Source organism: Ursus americanus, chromosome 12 (assembly GCF_024610735.1).
Source record: "Ursus americanus isolate L20-20 chromosome 12, mUrsAme1.1.p, whole genome shotgun sequence".
Taxonomy (NCBI): domain Eukaryota; kingdom Metazoa; phylum Chordata; class Mammalia; order Carnivora; family Ursidae; genus Ursus; species Ursus americanus.
This window is the reverse complement of record NC_142138.1, coordinates 4,405,191-4,428,117: the sequence shown is the minus strand read 5'-3', so window position 1 is coordinate 4,428,117 and position 22,927 is coordinate 4,405,191. Positions and strand designations below refer to the sequence as shown.

At 37.0% G+C, this 22,927-nt stretch overlaps 1 protein-coding gene across 2 annotated transcripts in view; it reads left to right on the top strand.

Moving 5' to 3' along the window:
- Nucleotides 1-1,060: 1,060 nt before the first annotated feature.
- IPP (intracisternal A particle-promoted polypeptide) overlaps nt 1,061-22,927 on the top strand; it is a 37,195-nt gene continuing 15,328 nt past the window's right edge. Inside the window, exons 1-7 of one of the 2 annotated variants that reach the window (XM_045799669.2) lie at nt 1,061-1,273; nt 3,684-4,022; nt 7,877-8,308; nt 14,854-15,009; nt 16,012-16,179; nt 20,744-20,881; nt 21,379-21,501. In XM_045799669.2, coding sequence (XP_045655625.1) covers nt 3,731-4,022; nt 7,877-8,308; nt 14,854-15,009; nt 16,012-16,179; nt 20,744-20,881; nt 21,379-21,501 — 1,309 coding nt within the window. In that variant the 5' untranslated portion in view covers nt 1,061-1,273; nt 3,684-3,730. The other variant, XM_045799670.2, reaches the window with a different exon arrangement.

The window sequence follows — 22,927 nt, the reverse complement described above, 5'->3', positions numbered from 1 at the left end:
TGTTTTTGTGTTATCCTTTCTACAGAGTGGACAAGAATTATTTCATTACCCATTTTCTCGCAAAACAGCTTAGTCAATAGAAAGTCAGAGGTCCTTACGGATTCAAATCCTTCAAAAGTCTGCCAGACAATGCCCAGCCTTACACTAAAACGGCACCCAAATATTCGCTTTTGCTTATTTCCGAGTCTTGGACAATAATTTTTCTGACAATGGGTCCCTTTTAGCACTTTTTGGTAATGAATTGAAAAGAAGAAATAGAAATTTAGTGAATTGCTGGCAGTAAGTATATGGTTCCTCAAATTTTTGTTTCAGATATATACATCTGTATGTACGTATGCGGTATTATTGGGTTTGAAGCAGAATGTCTTTGTTCACTGTTGGTTGGGGTCAAAATGTTTGGAAGCCACGAATGTGACATATTATGAGGTTCAACAGTGAAAAGAACTACACATTTTGAGTTCTCCCTTCCTTCAAAGTAGGCTAATGCCAGGCTTAGCCAAACTTAGAAAATGATTTGAGTAATGGTGAAGAATAAAGAGAAGATAGAAATATCGAATCATGTTCTACACGTGAAGCTAAAGTTATACGTTAATTACATCTCAAGTTTTAGGGTTTTGTTTGTTTTTTATTTGACAGCGAGAGACAGAAACAGTGAGAGAGGGAACACAAGCAGGGGGGAGATGGGGAGGGAGAAGCAGGCTCCCGACGCGGGGCTCGATCCCAGGACGCTGGGATCGTGACCTGAGTGGAAGGCAGACGCTTAATGACTGAGCCACCCAGGCGCCCCATCATCTCAAGTTTTTAAAAATTAAAAAAAGAAAAGAAAAGAAAAAAGGGTAGAAGCGCAGCGCCGAGGGGTTCGTCTCTGTCTTTCCTAACACTGAGGTTCGCTGGCTATCTGGGACGCCACAAGAATGGAGAGAACGTAGGTGGAGTGGAACGGTCGAGCCGGCCAGCCTCCACAAGCAAGAGCTTGGACTTGCAGCTGTGCAGTTCGCCTGCGGGGAATCCAGCACCAACCCGGGTCCGCAGCCACTAGGCTCAGGGAGCCGCCGCCACCCGCGAGCGGAGGCACACTGCGCACGCGCAGGCGGCGCGCGCGAGGCACTCTTGAGCAGGCCTGGCCTCGCCTCCAGCCTTCGGCCGCCCGCGGTGCCCAGTCACCTCTGGCTTGTCGGCCCAGCCGGGTTTTCCCCGCCCTCTCCGCGCCGGCGCGGGTCCCGACTGCGCGCGCAGGACCTGAGCGGGCGCCGGCGGGAAGGGGAAGCGGCGGGTAAGAAGGGCCTGCGTCCGGGTGCGACTATGACGGGGTTGGGAATGACGTCTTGGCTCTTACGGCTCTTGCGACCCCTGAAGAGAGGAGAGGAGCCTCTGGAACCCGTTCTTCTGGCCGCTCAGGCGTGCCTCTGATAGTCGAAGTGTTCTCGCCCTCCCCTTTCGCTCGGTCTGGTCCGGTCCGCTCCTCCTCTCCTTTCCCCGCCCCCACCAAGGAATCCGAGGCCGAGCCCCTAGCCTGTCAGCTCGCCCCAGACAAGTGTGAGATACCTTCTCCGCCATTTAGGTAGCGCCGAATGTTTCCGCTTGCAGTGTCGCAGCAGCTTGGGGGTAACTCTCCAGGTCCCCCACTCAAGCACAAAGAGCCTCGGTTTTTTGACGCTTGCTTTTTCTGCCACCCTTTGCTGAAGCAGCTTCCCGATGAAGTAAACTCAAGGCCACCAAACATAGGTCTTCTTTACTTCTGGGCATCTCCACCGTTTCCTAATAATCTCCCTTTCAAGTCTGGGTCTCTTGAGGCACGTCCCTCACATCCATATGCAGTGTCCCGGAGTTACGCTCTTTCCTTTTGGAAATATGGTCACACATGTGCGGCCTTTTGGAATGAAGTTCGTCACTGGCAGTGGGATAGTATCAGCAATTACCAAGAAGCATGGTAACACGTTAGGATTCCTGTCTGCTACCCGAGTGGATGGATATTCAGTGAACTCTTTGTAGCAGGAGGCAGCATTTTAGCTCCGTGGCTGTGCCGGATGCCTTGAAGTTGGGGGCAGACGAGGTACCTTGAAATCAAGCCCCTAGGGTTCAAAATCTGCTGACAGGAAGAAATCTAAAACAGAAAAAAAAGCCTAACAGCCATGTCATGTATAATAATATTCTGCAGGTCAAATTTCTATGTAGAGACAAATGCACTGTTTGCTTTTATATGCCGGTTAATTGTAATATGTTGACATTCTCTAAATGCTCATGTGAAGTTTTAGCAGCTGCCTTGAAACTTCTCAATCAGATTTCTCAATTCCTAGATAATCATGATAATCAGCTTAGTTTTACTTTGATAAGTTTGACTGAATGCTGTAAACTTAACCACTTTTTTCTAACATCAGCCCACACCTTTCTGTCAGTCTTATTACTAGTTCCCTTTGATGCCTAGATTACAAAACCGTAGTCATCTTGGATTTCCCTTGTGCTTCATCTCCAAATGTCTTCTGTTACTGGATCTCACGGTTTCTTTATTTAAAAAGTAAGTTGGATTTATCCCTTTGATTCTCATTGTTGGAGCTGTAAGGCTGTTTTCAAGGACTTTGCTACCTCTCAGTTCATTCCCTGGAAGGTTCATCTAACAGTTCTGAAGCATTACTGTTGTCAGGTTTACTCTTGAGTCTATAATGGCTAAATTTCTGTGCTTGGGATTCAAAGCCTTTTCTCTATAACCTGGCTTAATAATTCCTATGCATGTGATATGGTGGGAAAAGCCCAAGATTTAGAGTAATAAGACTTAGATTGAAATACTGAGACTGTCATTATACTAATAGTGTGCCCTTGGGAAACTGAGCTTCAGTTTCCTTCTCTCTCATTTCAAATAACAATATCTTTTTCTTCCAGCCTCTTAATTATTGTGAGGATTACAATTGGCAGAATGTGTGGAAAAGCTATCATAGTTAGACAAAAACAACCTTTTTTTGGTTATTTCTCATTTTACTCGTTTATTTCACAAATATTTGAAAACTTAACATGTTAGGTAGTGGTGCTACTACTATGAAAGATAGTTCCTGCCCTTAAGAGACTGTCTTTCAGGAAGCTTTCAGAGAATATATGTGTCTGTAGGAAGTAGGGTGGTAGGGTGTCTGACAAGGTAAAGTGTGATATAGGCTGTAAAATAGGTAAGTTTGGGATGAGCACCAAATCCAGAGGAGAGAGGAACAGGGAAGCTTCTGCAGGAAATTATGTTTGAACAATCTTGAATTATAACAAAGACCCAAAAGGAAAAGGTGGGGAAGGATGCCTCAAAACAGACACTTTTAGAGAACTGCAAATTGTTAAGGTTTTGTTGGAGTATTAAGTTCAAAAAAGAGTATGGGAGATAGGACTGGACAGGTAGACAGAGGTGAGATTAGAAGCGCTTTGTGTGCTAAGAGAAGTGTGCACATTGAATGATTGTAAGCAGACAGTTGGCCTGATCACAACTGGTTTTTGAAAATTCATTCTGGCTAGAGTGTGTGCTTCCTTACTACAGTGTACAAAAATTTCTGCCTTTGCGCCGTTTCTTATTTTCTTTATTTCACCCAGAAGGGCTTATGCCATCTCCTCATATGTTAATCTTTATCTTGCAACATCCAGTTCAAGTGTGAATAGAAGACGTGTTAAAGACAAAAATATATCTTCTGGTCTCCTTCTGTTTTGTTTTTCAGGGTAGGACCAGATTATGGGCAACGGTCCTTTTAATTAATCTGTCATCATGGCTAATGAGGACTGTCCCAAGGCTGGTGATAGTCCATTTTCATCAGATAAACATGCCCAACTCATCTTGGCCCAGATCAATAAAATGAGGAATGGAGAGCATTTCTGTGATGTGCAGCTGCAAGTTGGGAAGGAAACTTTTAAAGTTCATCGGTTGGTTTTGGCTGCCAGTAGTCCTTACTTTGCAGCTTTGTTCACTGGAGGAATGAAAGAGTCCTCAAAAGATGTTGTGCAGATTCTAGGAATTGAAGCTGGAATCTTTCAAATACTTCTAGATTTCATTTATACAGGTATGTTACATGAGCCTATAGCTTTGAGTGAAGACTGATATAATCACTCATGTATTGCAATGGGAATATAAGTTGATACAACTTCTATGGAAAGTAATTTGACAATGTTATTATGAGTGTTTGAAAAGTTCGTATCTTTCTTTTGACCCAGTATTCCTTTTCTAGGAATCATAAGGAATTAATTAGTGATGCAGGCAAATATTTATGTACCAGGATATTTATTCTAACATTATTTATAACTACATAATTGAATACAATCTAATTATCCCTCAGTAGGTTATACGGTTAAATAAATTATGGCACATGTATATATCATGGAATATTTTTTTAGATCTCTCAAATTATTTAAATATATACCATGGAAGAGTGTTTACAATGTATTAAATGAAAAAAATTTGGATATAAATACTGCTCTAGTTTTGTAAAGAAACAAAATCATTTGTATTTGTGCACAGGAAAAAGACGAGAATGTTGATAAGTATTTATTTCTGGATGATGGAATATGGAAGATCTGTATTTTTCCCTCTTTTTCTTTTTCCTTCAAAATATTTGTAATCAACATGTATGTATTTTAATTAAAACTTATTTTTTAAATGTTTTTAATTAAAGAGTTGATAATGTTAGAAAATGCACACAAAAAACTATGAAGTATAAGTTTTATATGATATGTAACAAATATACATGGAAATAAGATTTGAAAGAAAGACACTAAAGTGTTAGTACAGTGTATGTCTGTGGAAAAATACATGATTTTCATTTTTATACTTTACTGCCTTGAATTTTTTTCTGTGGTGAATATAATATAATCGGAAAAGATGTTTGAAAACAAAGACTATGTTTGGTCATCATGTTCTCCTTAAAGGACTACTTGGTGGGAGATCATTATGTGACCCGATAAGGTATTTATTTAATGCATGGTATTAAACCTGGAAAATGACAAAAGATTTCTTTGTGTTGTCTTATTACATTTTGTAAGATATAAGAAAATAACTCTTAATTTGGAGATTATAAAAATGACTTTTAATTACTGAAAGCAATGCAGCCCTGTCTATTGGCTAATGTACAAATCAGCATCAAGGGATTCTTTTTTTTTTTAACCTTTTCTAAATGACTTGGGTGAGCTGAAAACAGCTTCATAAATGTCTTGCTTCCCTTATTTGCAAAGTGTAAATTAACACAGATTAATCCAATGGAATTAGTGTTGAACTACATAAAAACAGAAGAAATGCTACAAGGTGTCTATTCTGCCTCTTGTCTAAGGGTAGCTACAAGAGATACTTAGTGAAAGATATTCCAGGTACTATCACCATATTGGTGATTAGCACCTCCATCAAATAATCAAAACGTGGTAAAAACCCATAAAAATAAAAGCTATTGAGCATATCTGGGAGAAATAACATTCTAGAACAGACATTTAAGGCTAAAATCGGTATAACAATTAAGAACAGAATTTGGCTACTGGTAAAAGATATCAAGTGGCTTAACAACAGTTTATTTTTCCACAGAAGTGAATTCATAGTAGGCATTCCAAGGATGGTATGGTGGCTTTATGATGTCCTTAGTGTCCTGTTATTCTCCCAACATTTTGCTGTACCCTCTATAGCTTGTAGCTTCTAATCTCATGATTGCTAAATTCCAGCCAGTAGAAGGAAGAAGAGAAAAAGGCAAAAGGGCCTACTAGCTGAGTCTGTGCTCTTTTTAAGCTTTTCTGGTAGCCGTCCCCAGTAATTGCTGTCTATATCCCATTGGCCAAACAGGAAAAAATTCATCCCTATCTGTAAGTGAGGCTAAGAAATGTAATTTTCAGCAGGGTACAATTACCACCCACAACAAAATCACGTTCTTTTTTTCCTTTTTTTTAAAGATTTTATTTATTTATTTGAGAGAGAGAGAGCACAAGCAGGACAGAGGGAGAGGCAGACTCCCTGCTGAGCAGGGAGCCCAGCTTGGGGCTGCATCCCAGGACTCTGGGATCATGACCGGAGGCGAATGCAGACGTTCAACTGACTGAGCCACCCAGGCGCCCCTTATGGATACTCTTTTAAAAAATAAGCTCTACGCCCCATATGGGGCCTGAACTCAGAACCCCCAGATCAAGAGTCACATGCTGTACTGAGCCAGCAAGGTATCCCATAGGAATACTTGCTGTAAGCTAAGCACTAAGGATATGGCAGGAAACAAGACAGGGGGGCCTCTGCCTTCTCAGAGCTTTATAGGTAGTGCAGTTTAGGTACTTACAAATTTGAAATGAGCTTGTGAGATCCTCGTTTTCCTTAGTTGTAAAGTGGGGATAACATTTCATAATTCACGTGACAGTTAAGTGAGATGACTTTTCATAAATGTAAAAGGGCTTTTTGTAATCTATAAAGCCTTATATAGTTATAGGGCATTCTTTTTATTGCTGTCTAGTAACTCTTGGTTTTATCCAATAGCAGGCGTTCAGTCTTCATAGATTACAACCTATGATCTTGTCCAAATTTGTTGTGACTTCTCATTTCATTCAACTAAGTCTTACCTCAGTTTTCTCTGCAGCCACTACCATTTACTCCCATGGTGGATTCGATTTCTTACTTTCGGGAACCCCTGTTTGCATTCAACAAGCCATATTCTTTCTCTAATCATAATGTCTTTGGCCATTCATTTATTTAAAACAAATTTTTTGAGTACCTAGTAGGCACTAGGCATTGAGAATACAGAAGGGAAAGCCTTCCCCCAACAGATTTTATAAATCTTATTGGCAATACAAACTTTAGACAAATATTTAGTGGAGTGAATATCATAAGAGGGATAAAGGGAAGTATAAGATTGAATGGAGAGTTTATCCTTATCAGGCAGGAGAATTACAGTGTTTTTCTTCTTCTAAATATAATTGACTGTTTGGTGTTCTCCCAAAGTCATATATGTAAATATATGGAAGTGAAGTCATCTAGAAAGAAGGTGGTGGACATAGTTACTTAAATATTAAGTATTTAATAACTTCTCATGTCATAGACTCTTGGTTATATCTAGTATTAAAAATTAATGTTTGTATGGCTCTATCATAACTGAAGATGGGAACCCTATTTTATTCACCCCAGTGCCTCAGTAAATATTAGATGCATTTGCCTTATGTTAAAAGCATGGGTTTTGATGTCGATCCCTACCCTCAATCACTTGACCATGTGACTTGGAGACAAGTTTTTTAAACTTTTTGATTCTTCAGGGCACCTAGGTGGCTCAAGCATCTGTCTCTTGATTTCAGCTCAGGTCTTGATCTCAGGGTCATGAGTTCAAGCCCCATACTGGGCCCCATGCTGGGCATGGAGCATACTTTAAAAACATTTTTTTTAGATATATAATAAAATAAATAAACTTTCTATTTCTGTTTAATTGATAGAAAAAGAAAAAATAGGGGCACCTGGGTGGCTCAGTTGGTTAAGTGTCTGCCTTCACCTTGGGTCATGATCCCAGGGTCCTGGATCCAGCCCCACATCAGGCTCCTTGCTCGGCAGGGAGCCTGCTTCTCCCTCTCCCTCTGCCTGCCACTCCCCCTGCTTGTGCTCTCTCTCTCTGCCAAAAATAAATAAAATAAATAATAATAATGATGATGATAATAACACCTATATGGGGTTGTAGTGACAGTTAAGTGAATGGATAAAACAATTAATGTTTCTGTCCACTGTAAGTGTTCCATAAATGTTAGGTATCGTCATTTAAGTTTTGCATTCTTTCTACAAATCCCTTGTTGCCTTTTTAGTTAGCATCTATCTACTCAGCAAATACTAAGCTATCAGTGGAATTAAATATAATGTTTTTAATATAAGTCAAATGTTTATTTTTATTTTGTTGGTTATTTTGTCTCCGTACTTCCCCAGGTATAGTGAACATAGGTGTGAATAATGTCCAGGAGCTGATTGTTGCAGCAGACATGCTACAGTTGACTGAAGTTGTTAATCTGTGCTGTGAATTTCTGAAAGGACAAATTGATCCATTGAACTGCATTGGGATCTTTCAGTTCTCTGAGCAAATTGCCTGCCATGATCTTTTGGAATTCACAGAAAACTACATTCATGTCCATTTCTTGGAGGTTCACAGTGGGGAAGAGTTCCTAGCGCTTACAAAAGATCAACTGATCAAAATTTTGCGAAGCGAAGAGCTCAGTATTGAGGATGAATATCAGGTCTTTTTAGCTGCAATGCAATGGATTCTGAAGGACCTGGGAAAAAGAAGAAAACATGTGGTGGAAGTGCTAGAACCAATTCGATTCCCTTTATTACCTCCTCAGAGGCTTTTAAAGTATATAGAAGGTAATTTTTTTTGCTTATCAAATGAGTGAATATCCAGTAGCTTTTTCTCTGAAATGTGATAATGTTTTCATTTTTCAGTTCAATAGCAGACATTTATTGAATGATTATTATATGCAAGATACAACTTTTGTGTTTTGCAGATAATAGTATTTCAGTATTTCTACCCATTATTTTAATCAAATTTTTACATACTTTCTTGAGATTAAATACTGAGGGAGATTAGAGTTATTAGAGTTATAGATAAAATTACTGACAGAGCTAAAATACCACTGCTGTTTTTCATAGTACTGATTATTTCAGTGTAAGATTTCCTCTTACTCCTCTAAAAAATTTAACAAAACCTGACACTTGAGGAAAATGCATGTGCTAAAAACAAAACCCAAACTCAATAAATCCTGTAAGTCTTCTCGTTATAAAATTAATTTTATATTGATATAATATCATAGCTTCTAAGTAGCCTTTGAATCATCTTCAAGTACTAAACTCTGAAAATACTTTTCATCATAGTATAAAATTGTGTTAATTTTTATATTAGAAAAATGATAATATATAAAATATATAATATCTTATTATTAATTAATTGATTTATTAAGATTTTATTTTTAAGCACTCTCTACACCCAATGTGGGGCTTGAACCCACAACCCCAAGATCAAGAGTTGCATGCCCCAATGACTGAGCCAGCCAGGCACCCCCTATTTAAATTTATTTTTACAAACTACCTTAGACCTGGTTTCAAGATTTAAAGCTCTTACTCTTGTCATGCGCTGAAACTTCAGGATGTGACTGAGTTACAAATGATCTTCTTATGAATTAAATACACTGTTAGCATTAAAGGTGTAATTCTGTGGAAAATAACATTTAATGTGGATTTTTAGGGTTTTTTCCACTCTTAACAGTATTAACAGAATTTGATAGGTTTTTCTGAGTGATTTTTTTCTTATAATAATATTTTTTTATTATATTATGTTAGTCACCATACAGTACATCCCTGATTTTTGATGTAAAGTTCGATGATTCATTAGTTGCGTATAACACTCAGTGCACCATGCAATACGTGCCCTCCTTACTACCCATCACCAGCCTATTCCATTCCCCCACCCCCAGTGATTTTTTTTTATTAATGCATATACATTACTCAGTCAATTCTTATTATTCACAGTAGTTATGTTCTATAAAGTTGCCACCAACGCTGAATTGGCAAATACTGAGACATTGTTCCTAGGGGAATTACCGGGTAAGTTCTTAGCTAGGTCACAGTATTTTTGCTACCTGATCAATACATAACCTTGTTTTATGTGTGTTTCTATCAAAAACACCTTATTTAATATATATACTTGATTTATTAACATTGAACTCATGGCCAACAGCACTATAACCCAGGCCTAAATGAAACCTAATACATGTATTTACTCCATAAGGCACAACACAGGCTTCTTGCAATTAGGAACACTAGACAGCACTTCAGCAGTATGCTTGGGTCATTTTTAACAATGAAATCACCAACAAAAAGCCCCCAAATGTGAAAAACATGGCACTAAACAGACTGTGAAAAGGACACTTGTTTATAATATGAGAGCTGAAATACGGGGCAGAGCGTCACCTTGTTCATTACCCACCTAGAAACGTGCAAATTTTTTTCCACTCTGCAGCATGTCCGAGAGTGACTAGGAAAGCACCATGAGTGTTAATTTGGGTTACAAATGTATTTTAATGAGTAGATGTATTCATAAATAAGGAATCCACAAGTAATGAAGACTGGCTGTATTTAAATGCTAAAACAAGAAGAAAGAAATTATTATACACATTTTTGCTTGAATCATATGAGAATTTAGGAGTGGGACAAAAGCTTTCATGGTTGAGTTTGTCTTTTCCCAAGTTCTGTAGATACAGAGTGCTACAGGAAAGTTCCTTTGCAAGGAGCAAGGGAAAGTTACCTAGGGTTGGGGCATGTTTTCCTATAGCTTTTTAGTGTTATAATATTCAAATCTTGTACTGCTTATTAAGCATGCCCAATAGCTGTCAGCTAAAGGTATTTCACTGGAGTAAAACTGCAAGGCATCAGGGAGAAGTAAATGGAGGATTTTTTTAAAAGATTTTAATATATTTCAATTTGGAAACTTTTTCTTTTTGATCATATTAGAGAAAAAGTAGGCAATTTATTTAGAAAAATAATGAGACTACCACAAAATTCAGAGAGCAAAAGACTTAATGGAAATGGTTAAATTATGTTATGTGAAATATGTAGATTTTCCCACTGGTGTATGTTTTTTGTATTTACCACTGGAATAATTCAGGCAATTTACTAGTACTAGCTATATGATAACACATCTATTTCTTGCCATTTTAGAGAATGACTACTTTTTAAAAATGGTACATTCTCTTATAAATGTTTAGGTAATAATTATAAAACAACAAATTCTCCCAAAGTTCACCATCCAGAAATAACCAGTTATAATTAACGTTTAGTAAACATCATTCTAGATATCTCTGTATAGGAGGATGGATGATGGGTGGATGTATGTTTGGATGGATAAACAGAAAAAAAATAATCATTCTGTACATATTATTTATAATACAAAAAGTATACTTAAATCTCACTAAAAGTTAAAGAAGAAATGAAGTAATATCAAATTTTAGATGAATGTTTCTTTATCTTAAGAAACACTCATTCTATGGGGCGCTTGGGTGGCACAGTCGTTAAGCGTTTGCCTTCGGCTCAGGGCGTGATCCCAGCATTCTGGGATGGAGTCCCACATCAGGCTCCTCCACTAGGAGCCTGCTTCTTCCTCTCCCACTCCCCCTGCTTGTGTTCCCTCTCTCGCTGGCTGTCTCTGTCGAATAAATAAATAAAATCTTTAAAAAAAAAAAAAAAAGAAAAGAAACACTCATTCTAAAAAGTTCTTATCAAGTTAAGGACTAAAGATGAAAATCATTAAAAGATGAAATAAAAGTTTCATTTGTGTTTCAATTTTATTTTTATTTATTATTCTTAAATTTGAATCCCAATATATTTAAACATACATTGTTTTGTGTTTCAGTTTTAAACAGTATAGACTCACGAAGAAAAATAAGGCAATTAGCATTGTTATTTTTCTTCCTATGCCACCAGTCAAGATTTATACCTTTATATAGATTTTATTTTCAATCATCATTTCCCAGCTCTGTGCTTTTATTCTGTATTTAAATGGAATTTGATGCTGTTCACCAGTTTTTGAGTCTTTTTATTCCCAAATTTTCTTCTTTGATTTGTCTTTTGGTTGGCTAGATTTCATCACCAACTATTATTTTCAAGAAAAGTTCATGATTACTGTATTTCCTGAATTCTTTTCATATTTGAGAATTTCTGCCTGTTGCTTTCTTAAGTTGACAGCAATTTGAATGGGTGTAATATTCTTTTTTTTTTTTTTTTTTTTCAAGATTTTTAAAATGTGGGTGGCTCGGTCAGTTAAGCCTCTGCCTTCAGCTCAGGTCCTCATCCCAGGGTCCTGGGATTGAGCCTTGCATTGGGCTCCCGCTCAGTGGGGAGCCTGCTTTTTCCCTCTCCCTCTGTCGCCCCCCCCTGCTTGTGCTCTCTCTCTCTGTCAAATAAATAAATAATAAAATCTTAAAAAAAAAAAAAAGTAATCTCTACACCCAACGTGAGGATCAAACTTACAACCCTGAGATCAAGAGTTGCATGCTCTATCGAATGAGCCAGCCAGGTATCCCATGGGTGGACATAATATTCTTTTTTTTTTTTAGATTTATTTGAGAGAGAACGAGCACTGCGTGCCCGCAAGGAGGGGGAGGGGCAGAGGGAGAGAGAGAGAGAGAGAGAGAATCACAAACAGACTCCCTGCCGAGCAAGGAGCCCAACATATGGCTGTATCTCACAACCCATGAATTCATGACCTGAGTTGAAACCAGGAGTCGGTGGTTAACCAGCTGAGCCACCCAGGTGCCCCCAGATGTACCTTTGAACTATGAGAATAGGTTCATTCTTTCATAACCTTAGTTCTCATTGTTTTTATTAATTAGTAATAACTGATTAGTTATTTCAGGAAGCAACTATAAAACTATATTCTCTGAAATATGACACTCAAATTAGTAGGAAATGATAATGGCTTTTTATTTATTTTTATTCTTGATTTGTGTTAAAGTTTGTCATTTTTCATTAGAGTATAATTATATACCCTTTCCTTTTAAAGGTTCAGTTTTTCCTTCATTTTGGAGAAATCTTCCTGTATGAAATTTCTCAATACTTCAAATGCTTCATTTGGTAGTCTTCATCCTTTTTTTTTTTTTTTTTTAAGATTTTATTTATTTAGAGAGAGAGGTTGCATGCGAGAGCAGGAGGAGGAGGAGAGGGATAGGGACAAGCAGACTCCATGCTGAGTGCAGAACCTGATGTAGGGCTCGATCCCATGACCCTGATATTATGACCTGAGCCAAAATCAAGAGTCAGATGTTTAACTGAGCCACCCAGGAGCCCCAGTCTTCATCATTTTATTGGAACTTCTTTGTCTTTCATATTTATCATCTTCTACTGCTAAAGTATTTTCTTTTGTTCTGTATTCACAGTTGTTTTCTCGAGTCTTCACTCCAAATTCATGGTTTGATTTTTCATCATATCTATTGTGTTTCTTGTTTCTAATTTATTAAGTCTGTAATACTATCATTTCAAGTTCTCTCTTTGTTTCCTTAGTAAGGTGTCTCATTCTGCCTTTGAGCTCTTTTTTAAAAAATAGAATCTATATTCTTTTCTTTTCTTTTTTTTTTAAATAGGCTCCACGTCCAGTGTGGGGCTTGAAATCACAACCATGAGATCGAGAGTCACATGCTTTACCAACTGAGCCAGCCACGCACCCCAGATCTATATTTTTCTATCCTGTGAAGCATGTATGGCAAGTCTGTTTTTGTTTGTGGCTAATGTTTTCTTCCAGAATGAATTCTTCAATCTCTTTCTCTTCTTTTTCCTGGGATATATTTTAACGGTTATATTGTTACTTCTTGATATATTGCTCATGTATAACATGGGCAGCTCTCTTCAAACCAGTTTACTCTGATAATGGAAGAACTAATTCTCCTTGACACCTTTCCTACCTTAGTGTAACTTCTAGCTAAAATTTGAGGACTGTGTTGTGTTCTTGCCACTTCTTTCTAGCCTGAGGTATGAAGGTGGTGGAAGAACAGGGATCTGCTAAGGCTTAGATATTTGCTTAGGGACCTGGGCTCTAAGCTCTCTCTAAGATCCTATTATTGATCTCGCGTCAGGGCTTACTTAACCCAGCTAAGGATGTGTCTCACTAGTATGGACTTTGGCTGGTACTATGCTCTGTTAGATGGCAAGCCCTGGTGATTCTATCTTTACCGATGGTCCTATGAAGGACTTCTTGTAATGGTTTTTTCTTTGACTTCTCAGTTCTGCTTCTTACCTGCTCATTCTACCTTTCCAAATTATTAGTCATTAGTGAAAATTCTCAAGATTTGGTTAATTGACTTTGTTTCCTCAATATGGCTTCTGGGATATAGGGACAAGGCTTGGAGACAGTCCCTTGCTGGCATATGCGGTGCCTTTGTGCAAATTAGAAAATAGTCCCTTTCAAGGGGCCAAGTCTTATAGCTTGCCAAGTGGGACATAAGTTGACTTTCATCCCCACTTCACCTCAGCTAAACATCCTTGAGCAGGAACAGTCTACCCAATCATGCTCAAAGTCTTTTTAGGAGATAGACTTCATCCCACTAGAATCTTTTGTTTCTTGCTTTGACTATCATACTTTAAAGTATGTGATATTATTTTATATCTTTTAGTTATTAAGTCATAAGTATAGAATATTGGGCTATTTTATTTTTCCATTTTGTTGGATAATATCCTGTTTCACCTTGCCATCTTTGTTTAGAAATCCTCACACATGAGTTGTTGTTGTTGTTGTTGTTGTTGTTTTTAAGATTTTATTTATTTTTTTTTGGCAGAGAAAGACAGAAAGCAGAAGCAGGGGGAGTGGGAAAGAGAGAAGGGAGCCTGATGTGGGGCTCAATCCCAGGATGCTGAGATCATGATCTGAGCCAAAAGCAGATGCTTAACCGACTGAACCACCCAGGTGCCCTCATACATGACTTTTTAAATTAGATATTATGAAGCATATTGTTAAAAACAATCTTTGATTTAAGGAAAGTATATTCTTTTTTTTTTTTAAGATTTTATTTATTTATTTGATGGAGGTAGAAACAGCCAGTGAGAGAGGGAACACAAGCAGGGGGAGTGGGAGAGGAAGAAGCAGGCTCCCAGCGGAGGAGCCTGATGCAGGGCTCGATCCCAGAACGCCGGGATCACGCCCTGAGCCAAAGGCAGACGCCCAACAACTGAGCCACCCAGGCGCCCCAAGGAAAGTATATTCTTTAGTAACAATGAGAAAAATAATATTTGGTATTGTTGGAAACAATCACCATTGCTTGATGATGAGTTTTTATTTTTTGATAAATGTGTTTTATCTTTATGGGAACATGCCTTTTCAATATTATTTAAAAGTTGATTAAAACAGTATTTTGTTAAATTTGCTTTAGGAGTATCCGATTTTAATCTTCGTGTTGCGTTGCAAACACTTTTGAAAGAGTACTGTGAGGTGTGCAAATCTCCCAAAGAGAACAAGTTTTGTAGTTTTCTGCAGACGTCTAAGGTTCGACCTCGGAAGAAAGCAAGAAAGTACCTGTATGCAGTAGGTGAGAACCTTTTAAAAAGTGATACAAATAATCTTTATTTTTAGGATTAAAACCTTTTAATATTTTGTTATTATTTTACACATCAGAATATGCAAGTATGTCAAATAAGCATATTTAATTTCACTAATATAGGATACAAATTGTGTTTAATACAGTGGATACATCTAAGAATAAATAGCTATTTATTTGACATCTATTATTCTGTGATCTAAATTGTTGGGTTATTAGATTGTCCAATTATTGTCAAGCAATGACTTATGTAACATTGCTTTAAAAGTTAAAAATGTGATTTTAGTGGAAAGTAAGGAAAATCTCAACATTTTTAACTATTCATGGTGTCTTAGATGATCAGGGATTATAGGAACCAGTGGGCTCTAACGTGTGGGTGTGCAGGATAATCCACAGAAGTATCAGGTGAACATAATAAAAGATCTTTTTTATTTTAAAAAGCATTAAGTCCTATTAATATGTGATGTATATATAGACAGATTATCCAAATTTATATACATAATATTTTATATATACTTCATAACATAACTTAGAATTTGTATGTTATTATATGTATAATTTCATGTATGCTATAATATATAAATATGTAATTTTTGAGTGCATGCTACAGTTCTTTTTACTGATGGGATGTGCAGTTAAACAAGGGTTTCAACTCACTATTTTTAATTGAAAAAGATACTAGTAGAAGTCATAATGAGACTTCCTAACTAGACAGATAACCAACTCCTTTTATGTTTTATCTAACATTCTATTATAACCAAAACCAGCTGGTAGAACACTAGTTGACCTCATTGCATTTAAGCCATCATCTTTCAGGACTTGGCGCATTTAAGAATAATATATGTATATATGGCAAGCTCTAAAGCACTTATTCCTTGCTATGAAATAGTTATAGACTGAATGTCTAGAAGTAGAGGGCTAGATTTTTCTCATTACTGTCATTTCCATATTTAGCAGTAAGTGATTTGCATGTATCTCCTTTCCTTCGGTCAGGTGGATATACTCGGTTGCAGGGGGGTCGTTGGAGTGATAGCAGAGCCCTCAGCTGTGTAGAACGTTTTGACACCTTTAGCCAATACTGGACCACCGTGTCTTCACTTCATCAAGCTCGATGCGGGCTAGGAGTAGCAGTTCTGGGAGGGATGGTTTACGCTATTGGAGGTAATAATGAAAATGTCTTCTTTCCCTTATTAGTCTTTAGCTGTAAGTTGGCTGCATCTTATATGACTTATATATATATTGTTAGGTACTATGGGGTATACATAGATATGGTTGTGCTCAATAAATATTTAATGAATAAATGAATGAAAAAAAGAAAAGGAAACAGAAAATATTGAATGTTTTCAACCAGAGGGATACTGTGATTTATCCCAAGGCAGAATACTTAGGTTTGGTTTTGATGAAAAGTTGTTTATAAAATGTGGCACCAAAATTTAGGTCAATGTTTGTGATAAAAATTATTATTTATTTATTTATTTTTAAAGATTTTATTTATTTATGTGACAGAGAGACAGCCAGCGAGAGAGGGAACACAGCAGGGGGAGTGTGAGAGGAAGAAGCAGGCTCCCAGCGGAGGAGCCCATGTGGGACTCGATCCCGGCACGCCGGAATCACGCCCTGAGCCGAAGGCAGACGCTCTAACGACTGCGCTACCCAGGCGCCCCGATAAAAATTATTTTAATTTCAAAATTTAATTTCACATACTGGAAGTTGTATTACAAATCATTTTTAATTAACATAGCTTCCTGGACAGTAAGATTTATAAAAACTAAGTCAGCTAGACATTGGGATATATTTCTTGATTTAAATCCCTGTGTTTTCTGAAACTATTATTATGAATTGTAAAATGATTAATAAAATTAAATGAAAGGAGTTCTGAATGTTGGAAGAAATTAATTATCGAGGAGGACCTAAAGAGAAATAAATGCTAACACTTTTATATCAATATTTACATCTGGATAATTTGTCTTTATAACAACAAGCCTAGGTAGGTCATCTCTAACCCTTAGAATTAATCTTTATGCCTTATTTCTATGTGTTAGTCTAAAACACAAAAAGTTGTATATAAAAAAAAATTTTTTTAAAGATTATTATTATTTGAGAGAGAGAGAGAGCACTAGCTGCAGGGTGGACAGAGGGAGAGGGAAACTCTCAAGCAGACCCCAATGTAGGGCTTGATCTCACAACCCTGAGATCATGACCTGAGCCAAAACCAAGAGTTGGTCCCTTAACTGACTACACCACTCAGGCACCTCTTGAAAATGTTATTATTATTTTTTGACTACGCTGCTGTCAGTTAAAGATGAGAGAGATATAGAGAATATTTGGTTTTTACTTCTCTTTTGAAGGGAACATAATTGTTCCTTAAAAACAGTTCATTAAGAGGCAACTGGGTAGCTAAGTTGGTTAAGCCAGCTGACTCTTGGTTTTGGGTCAGGTCATGATCTCATGGTCGTGAGATCGAGCCCCACGTTGGGCTCTGCTCGGTGCAGAGTCTACTTGTCCCTCTCCCTCTACCCCTACCCCAGTGTGCACTCTCTCTCTCAAATAAAATAAATAAAATCTTAAAAAAGAAAGAACTCAGTTCATTAAATCAATAAATGCCATGGTGAGTCCAAAAATCACAAGAAATAAGAGTTTAAGCAATAACTTTCTGTCAGCATAAAGACCATAATTCTATATAATCTTTGACAAGAACTCTAATAGCTCTTTTTATATACATTTTGGCAATTATGGATAGTTTCATTGCATGAACTCTCCTGTTTAACGTGGGGTCGCAGTGTCCTGTGTGACACTTTCATATACTTGTGTCCCCTTTCCTGATGCCACAGAAATACTAATGGGCACCCTTCAAAACTGCTATGACTTCACTATTATTTGTTTGTTTGTTTGTTTGTTTATTTACTTTAAAAATTTTTTAAGTAGGCTCCACATCCAATGTGGGGCTTAAACTCATGACCAAGATTCAGGGCCGCATGCTCTACCAACTGAGTCAGCCAGGTGCCCCAACTTGACCTATTATTAATACTATCAACATTATTATCTTAAGGTATTTTATAATATATAATATTAAGATAATTTTTATTGTCAAAGTAATTCAGGTTTGTGGTAGAAAATTTTGCTGAAATTGAAGCATATGAAAAAAATAAAAATCACCCATACTCTACTCATATCACCCAGGGATAATGACAATATTTGGTTTATTTCCTTCTACATACATACATATCTGGGTTAATATTCTAAATACTGTTTTTAAAAATTAAGATATACTTCACATACCATAAAATTCCCCATTTGAAGTATATGGTTCAGTAGTTTTTAGCATATTCACAAAGTTGTGCAACCATTACCACTGTTTAATTCCAGAACATTTTTATCACTGCAAAAAGCCACTCTTATTATTTAGGGAAATTTTTGTATCAGTGTAGGGAATTGTTTATGAGCTATGTTCCCAGACTCCAGCCAAGAGTCAATCTTGCAAGCAGGCCTTTCTAAGGATAGGCATTCTCAGGCCTGCTGTGCTGGTTCTTTTCTGCACAATAGTTTTATATGTTCAGGATTCCAGGTCCTCATAAAGTTATATGTGCTGCAAATACCTATTGCTACTCTGTGGCTTCATCTTTCACTGTCTTTATGGTGTCTTTTTTACTTTGAGATATCTTTTGATAAACATATTTTTCATTTTAATGTAGCTAACTCTATTATTTATTTTCCCTTTATGATTAGTGTTTCTTGTATCTTTTTAAAGAAATCCTTCTCTACTCTGAAGTCATGAGGAGATATACCTTAATTGTTTTCTAAAATTTTAGTTTTAGAACTAACTGTATGTCTGTAATGTATGTCTGTAATCCACCTGAAATTGAGTTTTTAGATAATATGAGTAGGGAACCAGTTTCATCTTTTCCTCATTTATATAACCAGTTATCCCAGCATAAAAAACTTTTGTTTCCCTACTGCTGTGCAGTGCAAACTCTGTCATATATCAGGTAATCATATATGTGGGCATCTGTTTCTAGAATTTCTTTTCTGTTTTAGTCTCTCTGTATATTGCTATCTTAATTACTGTAGCTCAGTTGTAAGTCTGATAAGCTTATCTGATAGGACAATTTCTCCCTTTACTACTCTTGTATGGGAGTACTTGACTATTCTGGGCCCTATGTACTTCCATATAAATTTTAGAACCAGTTCATCAAACGTTTGTTTTCTTTTGTCAAATCTGTTTTTAAAAATAATGCATGGGGCGCCTGGGTGGCACAGCAGTTAAGCGTCTGCCTTCGGCTCAGGGCGTGATCCCGGCATTCTGGGATCGAGCCCCACATCAGGCGCCTCCGCTATGAGCCTGCTTCTTCCTCTCCCACTCCCCCTGCTTGTGTTCCCTCTCTCACTGGCTGTCTCTATCTCTGTCGAATAAATAAATAAAATCTTTAAAAAAAATAATGCATGATGATGGAATACTACTCAGCCATCAAAAAAATGAAATCTTGCCATTTGCAATGACATGGATGGAACTAGAGGGTATTGTGATTAATGAAATAAGCCGTCAGAGAAAGTCAATTATCATATGATCTCACTCATGTGGAATTTAAGAAACAACAGCAGATCATAGGGGACGAGAGGAAAAAATAAAACAAGATGAAATTAGAGAGGGAGATAAACCATAAGAGACTCTTAAGCATAGGAAACAAACTGAGGGTTGCTGGAGGGGAGGGGTGGGGGGTGGGGTAACTGGGTGACGTACATTTAGGAGGGCATGTGATGTAATGAGCACTGGGTATTATATAAGACTGATGAATCACTGACCTCTACCTCTGAAACCAATAATATATGTTAATTAATTGAATTTAAATTTTAAAAATGTTAGTTGGAAAATAAAAATAATGCATGATTCCACTTATATGAGGTACTTAGAGTAGTCAAAGTCATAAAGATAAAGTATAATGGTGGTTGTCTGGGGCTGGGGGAGGGGAGAATGGGGAGTTATTGTTTGAATCAGTATAGTGTTTCAGTTTTACAAGATGTAAAGAGTTTTGGGAGTGGAGAGTGGTGATGACTGCACAAAAATATGAATATGTTTAACATCACTGAACTCTACACTTAAAAATGATTACGGTGGTAAATTTTATGTTACTTGTATTTTAACACAATAAAAAAAGTGTGTTTCAAATTGGGATTACTTTAAATCTATAAATCAGTTTGGGGATTCTAATTCATGAACATGATATATCTCTTCATTTACTTAGATATTCCTTAATTTATCTGCCAGAGATCTTGTACAATCTTTGATTAGACTTACTTCTAGGTAGAGTCTATTTTAAAATTTTATCTTAAGTGGTACGTTTTTAGAAATTTTTATTTTCTCTTTGTTGCTAGGTAAGGATTGCATTAAAATTCAAATTATACCAGAGCCAGGTATCCAAACTAATACATGAAAAAATACAGAAGTGTTAAAGTACAAATTTTATCCTCAAAAATTACATGGATTATTTGGGTGGTAGAATTAGAAATAGATAATAGGAAAATGCCTTGCTTCATTAAGTGGGCTTTAATAAATGACAGTGCTAATGATTTACAATAACACTGGGCAAATTAATTTTAATGAATAGTATAAAATCAGACATACTAGTTGAATTTCTAATAACATGGAATGCTACTGAATATTGTATTATGGTTCTAGGCAATTAGCATTACTAAACCTTCTGATATGTGTCTCTTTTATCTAACTCAGGTGAAAAGGATTCAATGATTTTTGACTGTACTGAATGCTATGATCCAGTTACTAAACAGTGGACAACTGTAGCTTCAATGAATCACCCCCGCTGTGGCTTGGGAGTGTGTGTGTGTTACGGGGCTATCTATGCTTTGGGTAATTATGCTTTTCAGTTTAAGGATATCCAGTATTATTTAAATTCTTAGAATCTAATCATTTTAGACATTTTTCTTCCCTCCCATAAGAAACTTATGTTTCTCAGCTTTATAAATTTTTATTTTCAAAATTGAGTTACTTGGGGAATATTGTCAAGTGTGGAGCTCTCAGAAGGAGATGGAGATAAAGTGTAGATAAGATGCCCACTGAAGCAAAATGGTAGCTTTGCAAAATACCTTATTTCCTAAGCAATATGATGAGCTTTTGTTTTTTATTTGGTTTTGTTTTTTTAAATCTCTGATGAAAACTAAGCAGAGAGTTAAGATCCAAGTTTTACAGTCAGATTCTAACTTTTTGTATCATCTTGGACAGATAACCCCTCTGGTCCATGTGATAATCATTCACAACATAAAGTTGCCAGATTAGGTGTTTTCTAAGGTATCTTTCATAGATAAGACTCCTTTATTCAGAAATGACATATTTCTATTTGGTTACAGGCGGATGGGTTGGAGCTGAGATAGGGAACACCATTGAACGATTTGATCCTGATGAAAATAAGTGGGAAGTAGTTGGCAACATGGCTGTGTCGCGCTACTACTTTGGGTGTTGTGAAATGCAAGGTAATTGCTTTCTAAAGAATTCTTCCTGAAAATGTATTTAATTTTATTTTATTTGTTTATTTTGGGGGGCAGGGCAGAGGGAGAGAAGAGAATCCTAAGCAGGCTCCATGCTGGAGCCCAGCGCAGGCCTCAGTCTCACCATCCTGACATCATGACCTGAGCTGAAATCAAGAATCAGATGCTTAACTGACTGAGCCACCCAGGCGCCTCCATTATTTTCCCTTAAAAATATATTTTTTAAAAAACTAAGCTTGAAGCTTTATTTTCATAAAACTATATTTTATGTCTGTTAATATTGAATATTGACACTAACAGTATGGAAGTATTGCTTTTAGCATTTTATATGTTTTAACCTCTTATATCTTTATTTATAATAATTTTTTTCCAAAATAACAAAGCTAGAACTAAAAATCACAGATAGGCACAAATGCCTGACTGGCAAAATAAGCATTTGAACCTTCATCCATCTTTGTCATTTTCTCTCCCAACAGTCCTTAGTAAGTAGTTCTAAGTAGCAAGAGGGTATAAAAAACAATCTTCACTGTCTCTTTTTTTGGCATTTTCAGTGTTTTCTTACAGGGCACATTGTGATTCAGTCCACACAGAATATAATGCTGTGACAGATTTGAAAAATGTTGTACCACATATTAAAATGGTGTACAAACATTATTTTAATTGTTTACTATACCCTGAGAAGTAGTTGGTAAGCACTGTCAAGTAGAACCTGATTCTTAGTCCAGAGTTGGAGAGCAGATTTATATGTACCTGGAGAGTAGTGAGCAGTGTGCTCGTTGTTATGACAACTCAACCCGCTATCCCCAGCTCAAGTTCCTTCTGCTTTTTGAGTGCCTTCTCAGATTTCCACTAGCATTTAAATGTTCAAATTACATGGTACAGACTATATTCTATTGTGTAATACTATAGTGTTCTCTAATTGTTTTGTATGTGTTGTTTTTATCTTCTCATATAAATTAGGTGTTCTGAGACTTGGTTTTCAGCATGGGGGTGGGGGTGGTTTCCCTCCTACTAAGAAGAGGTTCTCAGAACACCAAATGGGTGTTGGAGAATTCAACTCAACTCTAACACTATGTACCCATACCTGGAGGTAGCATCAAATTCCACAGGTTGAAGCTCAGTCCTACAAGACACTCATCCTCCCTAGGCTATTATCTGTGCTCTGATTGGCTATAGATCAGAGGTTCCAATGGTCCCTCTTCTTCAGGTTCAATTAATTTGCTAGGGTGGCTCACAGAACTCAGAGGAAATGTTACTACTAAAATGATATAATGCAGGAACAGCTAGATGGAAAAGATGCAAAGTCAAGTTATGGGGAAGGGGCACAGAGTTTTCATGCCCTCTCCAGATGCGCCACTGTCCCTGCATCTCCACATATTCACCAACCCAGAAGCTCTCCAAACCCTGTCCT